Source organism: Microcaecilia unicolor, chromosome 11 (genome assembly GCF_901765095.1).
Source record: "Microcaecilia unicolor chromosome 11, aMicUni1.1, whole genome shotgun sequence".
NCBI lineage: Eukaryota > Metazoa > Chordata > Amphibia > Gymnophiona > Siphonopidae > Microcaecilia > Microcaecilia unicolor.
This window is the reverse complement of record NC_044041.1, coordinates 112,291,331-112,298,188: the sequence shown is the minus strand read 5'-3', so window position 1 is coordinate 112,298,188 and position 6,858 is coordinate 112,291,331. Positions and strand designations below refer to the sequence as shown.

Below are 6,858 nucleotides of genomic sequence, written 5' to 3'. Positions count from 1 at the left end.
CAACTGGATTCAGAGTCGCCTGACAGGGTTGACCCAGTCCTAGGTTTATTCTATTGCATGCAGGGACTTGTAGTCCTGATTTCCCCATTGCATTCCCTAAGAAAAATAAGATTACAAGTCACTGCATGTAATGGGATAAAGACTGGATCAACCCTTTCGGGCGAATCTGGATCCAGTTGGCAACCTTAACCTCAGGGGTGCAGCCAGACTTCGGTGGGAGGGGGGTCCAGAGCCCGAGGTGAGGGGGTACATTTTAGCCCCTCCCCCCCGGCGCCACCGACCCCCCCCCCCCACCACTTTTGACCCCCCCCGGCACTGCCGCCCCCTCCCCCATCCCTTTCAACCCCCCTCCTGCTGCCGCCAACCCTCCCCCACCACCGCCAGGTACCTTTGCTGGTGGGGGACCCCAACTCCTGCCAGCTGAAGTCCCCTTCAGCGCCGGTCTCCAAGTCTGGCGCGTTTGCTGATCTGGATTCTGTTTCTGTGAGTCCTGACATAACGTGCAGGACGTCAGGACTCACAGAAACAGAATCCAGATCAGCAATGCGCTGGAGACCGGTGCTGAAGAGCACTTCGGCTAGCAAGGATTGGGGACCCCCGCCAGCAAATGTACCTGACGATGGCGGTGGGGGAGGGTTGGCGGCGGCAGAAGGGGGGGTTGAATGTGGCGGGGGGGGGGGTGAAAGCAAGGGGGTCAGGGCTAAATCTGCAGGGGTCCATGCCCCCGTGGCCCCACCTAGCTACGCCCCTGCTTAAACTTAAATGGTGTCTCTTTCTGAGTCTACAGCTCACCGGTGGTAGCAGTGATTCACCTACACTGCCAGGGGCCAGTCCCAGCACTTTCCTTCTGCAGCAGTCTTACCCCTAGAAGTTACATCAAAAGAGTCAAGACACTGCAGAGGGAAGGTTCTGGAATCGGTCCCCAGCAACGCAAATGAATCACTGCTGCTGCTGGCAAGCTGTAAACACAGGGAGAGACACTGTTTAAGGTACAACCTAGGAGGGAGGCTGTCAGAGAGAGGGGGGGAGATGCTGGGCCATGATGGTAGTGGTTCATTTGAAATCTTAAGTCAGGGGAGCCCACCAAAATTGTTCACACAGGGCCCCGCAATTGCTGAGGCCGGCCCTAATCCCACACTTCTTTGGGTTGTAAATTCACAACAAAAATTAGCCCAAAAGTCTCCCTTCTGGGTAACTTGGCATCTCTGTTCCAAGCCATCAGGACAGGTTTGACCAGCCTGAGCATTTTCTTTAAGAGGAACAGGAAACTTCCTGTCCCAGGATACAGTGCGTGTAGGGGTGTGAAATGGAGAGGGGGGTCACAACCTAACTCGGTTTATTTTTATTACATTTGTACCCCGCGCTTTACCTCTCATGGCACTAAGTTGCCTGGCACCTTTCTTCTGTGTGTGGCTTTCTGAGCAGAGCTGCCAAGTTACCCAGTTCCAGGAGAGAGAGAGACTTTTTGGTCAGTCCTGGTTATGAAGTTAGCATCCCAAATGAGTGTGGGATTTGTAGTCCCTGATTCTGCCCACCAAAATCAGTGTTTCCAATCTCATAATGCATCAGAATAGGGCTATCAAAAATCCAGGACTGGCCCAAAATCTCCCTCCTAGAATTAGGTAACTTGCCAAGGGCAAAGCTTCCAAGTTACTCAGTTCTAGGAAGGAGATTTTAAGCTATTCTTGGATCAGGTGCATTATGGGACCTGCAGCTCATATTTAGAATCATGGACTACAAATCCCATACTGCTTTGGGATGCGAGCTGAAAACCAGGACTGACCAAAAAGTCTCCTTCCTGGAAATGGGTAACTTGGCAGCTTTGCAAGGGCTCTGTGCCAGGTAAAGGGTGGCTCCTCCTCTCCTCTCCCCTCCCCTCCCCCTCAATGCTCCCAAAAGATTCCCCCTTCACAGCTGTCTACTGGAGAGGAGATCCTTTGATTTCAGCTCCGGAAATTTGGTTGTCCTACTCATGAAACAGGCCTGTCAACTTATCCAGTTCGAGATGTGAGATATTAGGACAGTCCTGAATTTCTGACAGTCCCATTCTGGTGCATTATTATGAGACTTGCAGCTCTGATTTCATTGGGTGGAATCAGGGGCTATGAATCCCACACTGCTTTGGGGTGTAAGTCTAAAAAAAGGACTGGCTAATAGGTCTTCTTCTTGGAAGTGGATAAATTGGCAGCTCTGGAGTCCTGTGTGTATATCCCTTCATTGGACAGCCCTATGTGTGAAACCCTGTATTAGCTGTGTGTATATCCTAGCATTATAATATCAGGGACAGGCGTACATTTTGCACAAAGTTGGTATGAATTACGGCCCCGCAATCTGGAAGATTCCAGAGGATAAAAAGGAGACACACGTCTCTCTGTCATTCGTCTAGTGTACCTTTCCTGACCCAGGAGTAATTACCAGTTAATTTCAGCCTTCCAAAATCTTGCTCCTCCAGCTGTTCAGAGGGGTGATCTGTCCCTGTCACTTAATTGGGTCTCCCAGCAACACAGACTGCAAGGCAGAATCCCAGCATCAGAAAGAGAAAACACTCATTACTAAACTCCAAACACTCTCATTACTGCAGGGGCCAGAACAAAACTAGCAGCAACAGGGGAGGGGTGAAAAGGAGACACTGGGGGGTGGGATGGGAGGAGCAGGAGAGGGGTGAGAGGGAGATGCTGTAAGGAAAGATACAGCAGAAGAGGGGAGAGAAGGAGATGCAGGGAAACAGCAAGGGTGGGAGGTACAGCAGGAAAGGGGTGAAAGGGAGATGCTGAGGGAAGGGGTACAGCAGAAGAGGGGTGAAAGGGAGATGCTGGGAAAGGCTGGGGATTCAGCAAGAGAGGGGTGAGAGAGATGCTGGGAGATGTTGGGAGCCCAGCAAGAGACGGGTGAGAGGGAGAAGCTGAGAGATGCTGGGGGTACAGCAGGAGAAAGTAGGGGTGAGGGGGATGCTGGGGGGGGGGGTTCAGCAATAGGGTCAGTGAGAGATTCTTGGGGGGCTCAGCAGGAGAGGGGTGAGAGGGAGATGCTGAGGGTATAGCAGGAGAGAGTAGAGGGGATGCTGGGGGGGGGGTTCAGCAATAGGATCAGAGAGAGGGGACAGCAGGAGATGCTGGGGGGGGGGGTTCAGCAAGAGAGGGGTACAGGGAGATGCAGAGAGATGCTGGGGGGTATAGCAGGAGATGAGTGAGAAGGAGATGTTGGGGGGTACAGCAGAAGAGAATAAAGGGGGGTGAGAGGGAGATGCTGGGAGATTCAGGGCGTTCAGCAAGAGATGGCTGAAACACTGGGGGACACTGCAAGAGAGAGTAGAGGAGGTAAGAGGGAGATGGGGGAGAGACTGGGATGGTTTCAGCAGAAGAAGGAGTGAGAGGGCTAGGCTGGGAGGCAGTGGGAGGGTACAGCAAGAGAGTTGAGAGGGAGAAATTAGGAAAAGTGGGAGCATACAGCATAAGAGAGGTGGGGAGGGAATGCTGGGAGATCTTGGGAGATACTAAGGAGTAGGTTTAGCAGAAATGGGGTGAGATGCTAGGGGTAGGGAAATAGCAAGAGAGACACTCGGAGCAGGAGAGGGGAGAGAGAGAGATCCTGGGAGATGCCAGGATTGGTTCAGCAGGGAAAGGCTAAGAGAGAGAGTCAGGAGAGATTGAAAGGATCCAGCTGGAGGGGATGAGGGGGAAAGACAGAGAATGGGAGGGAGAGTACAGAAGGAGAGGGGTGAGAGGTTGAGAGGATCCAGCAGGAGGAGGGGAAAGAGGGCAAGGAGACCCTGGGAGATGTGAGCAGGAGAAAGTGGAGAGAGATACACTGCATGTTTAAAAGTCAGAGCTCAAGTTCAGGCTTCTGCAAATGCCACAATATGTGGTATGCAGCAGAAAAAGGACCAAGAGAGCAGTGAAGGAAACAATTTATTCAGCAAAACAGTCCATTTGTATCCGCTCTCATCCCCTGAGGCCTCCACCACTGCCTTTAATGTCTACAAAGACTATCATAAATCAACAAATACCAAAAGCAAAAGAACACAGCATAGGAAATTAAATAATGCCGTATGGGTCAGACTGTGTCAGTTCTGCTTGGATTCTCCAAGAAGTTGGCTTTTCATGGAGTGAGGAGGAGGGCTTATCAAGGGGCTAAGCTATTTCAGCCACTTTTCCAGTTTCTTCCCTCCATGTATCTTTTGTTTCCTGATTATTGGGGATGATTGCTTTTGTCTCCCCAGCCCTTTCTCTACCTTCTGTCCAGAAAGCTCAGCTCCTCCTCACTACCGACACTTGCATGATTTCACCACCATGTTGGACAGCTGTTCCACCTTGGGGGTCCGGCCCACATAGTAAATGATAGTGAGAGGTTCCAGGTCCTGGGGGACACAGCAGGGGGTAACTGAAGCATCAGGGTTCATCTTGTTGTAGAGAGGGAGGACCTGTGGATAAAGGAAGAGAATACGTGCTATCTTAGAGCACTTTGATACCACCATTGAAAGACCAGGCCAGAAGAGAACTTAATTGAGAAAAGGAGGAAGGGATATCAAGAGGTCATCAAGAAAGAGATCTCAATATGTAATCAAAAACTGGAGAAAGAGAAGGCTAGGAGGGACCTCAAGGGATATCAAGAAGTTACAGAAAATCAGAGAAAGAGAAAAGTGAAAGGAGCCTCAAGATGACATAGAGAATCTTAGAACTAGAGGGCTGGAAGGGGCCTCAAGAGGTCATCAAAAATCAGAAAAACAGAGAAGTGAAAGGGATCTTAGGAAGTCATAGAGAATCAGAGAGCAAGAGGACTGGAAGGGACCTCAAGAGATAATCAAGAATCAGAGGAAGAACAGGCTAGAAAGGACCTCAAGAGATCACAGAGAATCAGAGAATGAGAGGACTGGAAAAACCAGAGAAAGAGAAGGCTGGAAGGGACCTCAAGAGGATATAGAAAGTCAAAGAAAGAGAGGAATGGAAGGGATCTCAAGAGGTCATAGAGAATGAGAGGGCTGAAAGTGGCCTTCAGAGATCATCAAGAATCAGAGGAAGAGAAAGCTCAAGGGACCTCAATAGAAAATCAGAGAAAGAGAAGTGGAAGGAATCCAAGAGGTCACAGATAATCAGAGGAAGGGATATCAAGAGGTCATAGAAAATCAGAGAGAGCGAGTAGAACAGATCTCAATAAGTCTATGCGATCTGCTCTTAAAACCCTCAAGTAAGAAATCTACCACCTTAATGGGTAATTAATTCTAGTAATTAACTGACCTCAAGGTTATAACGTTCATCTTAGCATCTGACCTAAATCTCTCCTGCTGCAATCTAGCCAATCTAGTTCCAGTGTCCCCTCACCCTCATCAGTCTTGGGGCCAGGACCTCAGGTTTTGGGGAGGTCTGAGCCCAAAGTAGGGGTAGGGGCACAAAACTTTGCCCCACCTTCCCTGAACCCCCTGCAACCCCAAGCTCTCTGCCACCCATAGCCTGACAGTTGGTGGTGCTTTTCCTGGGCTGCAACTCAAGGCCCCACATCCCCACACGTGCTCAGATTTCACCAAACTGAGTGTACACAGGAGAAGCCTGCCCCCTACACATACTAGGTTTTCATGCATACACTGGGGGGGGGGCCTCTCTCACACTTGCTCAGTTTCACAAAAGCCAAGCATGTGTATGGGGGGGCACTGTGGTGGCCCAGAAAAAGCACCATCAACTGCCAGGCTTCAGGTGGCAGAGGACCCCTGCCGGCCAAAGCAGCAAACAGCGCCTCAATTTTGGGGGCATGAACCCAAATTGGAGGAGCCCAGGCCCCCAATGGCTATGCCACTGCTTGGGGCTAACTGCACTAATCCTTGCCTGTCTCCATTTCATAGATATTTCAATCTACCAAAACTGTGTTCTGCATTTGTGAGGATGATTTAGGTGCTTTGTTCTCTCACCCACCATGTTGTATTGTGTGTCAGCACTCCATAGGTATGGGCAGTTCCCGGCACAGAAGTTGGCCTTGTAACCCTTAGGCTCATGGATCCATTTCCAATTTAGATCCTTTCGAAAATCAATGAAGAGGGAACGAAGGCAGCACCCCTGGTCAGTGCTCCTATCAAGAGAGGGACATGGGAGGATTAGGAGGGGAAATACAGAAATGCATAGAGCCTAATGGGTAATAATTATTAATATAGCACTGACTATGTGCTCATAACTTACATAGAAATATATCCCCCCGATATTCACCTGGCAGCAGGGCCGCTGAGAGGGGGGCAGGGGAGGCAAAATTCCCCATGTGCGGGCCTCAGGGGCCCGGCACCGGGGTCTCTCTCTCCTGCTCCTGACGGGACCCGAGTGATCGCATCCCGACAGGAGAGGGAGAGAGAAAACTCCGGCACCGGGCCCCCCTTGGGGGCTGGAGAAGACCCAGAGCTTCCTCCAGTGCTGCTCTTCTGCCCATTGCTGAGCAACTGCTTTTCCTTTCAGGCGCGCATGCTCGGTTTTGAAACCAAGCATGACCTGAGAGGAAAAGCAGCTGCAGGGGCAGGCAGTCAGCGCTGAAGGAAGATGTCTTCTGTTGGCAGGGTCTTGGGATCCCCGCCAACTAAGGTATTTCAATTCAATCCTGTTGCGGCAGCGATGGGGGGAGGGTGGCAGTGATCGGAGGGGGTGGCAGCAGACGACGATTGTGGGAGGGGCAGCGGAGGCCCTGCCCCGGTTCAGTCTCTCGGCAGCCCTGGCTGACAGTGGTCAGTATTTTTTTAAGCATTGATGACTGCTGGCCAAATTAGACCTGGACATTCAATGGACCAACTTTGACAAGCTCTCATCAAAGGAAATCTCACATTGGCTCGGAAAATACGCCAAATCACAATGCAAATTAGACATATGCCCTAATAGTCTAATAAGATCC

General features: G+C 50.8%; 1 protein-coding gene across 1 annotated transcript in view; it reads right to left on the bottom strand.

The window, feature by feature from the left end:
* Window positions 1-3,906: 3,906 nt before the first annotated feature.
* LOC115480969 (transforming growth factor beta-2 proprotein-like) overlaps window positions 3,907-6,858 on the bottom strand; it is a 47,961-nt gene continuing 45,009 nt past the window's right edge. The window contains exons 6-7 of the mRNA XM_030219954.1: window positions 5,904-6,057; window positions 3,907-4,420 (exon numbers count right to left, since the gene is read on the bottom strand). Coding sequence (XP_030075814.1) covers window positions 4,262-4,420; window positions 5,904-6,057 — 313 coding nt within the window. The 3' untranslated portion in view covers window positions 3,907-4,261. The remainder of the gene's footprint in view (window positions 4,421-5,903; window positions 6,058-6,858) is intronic.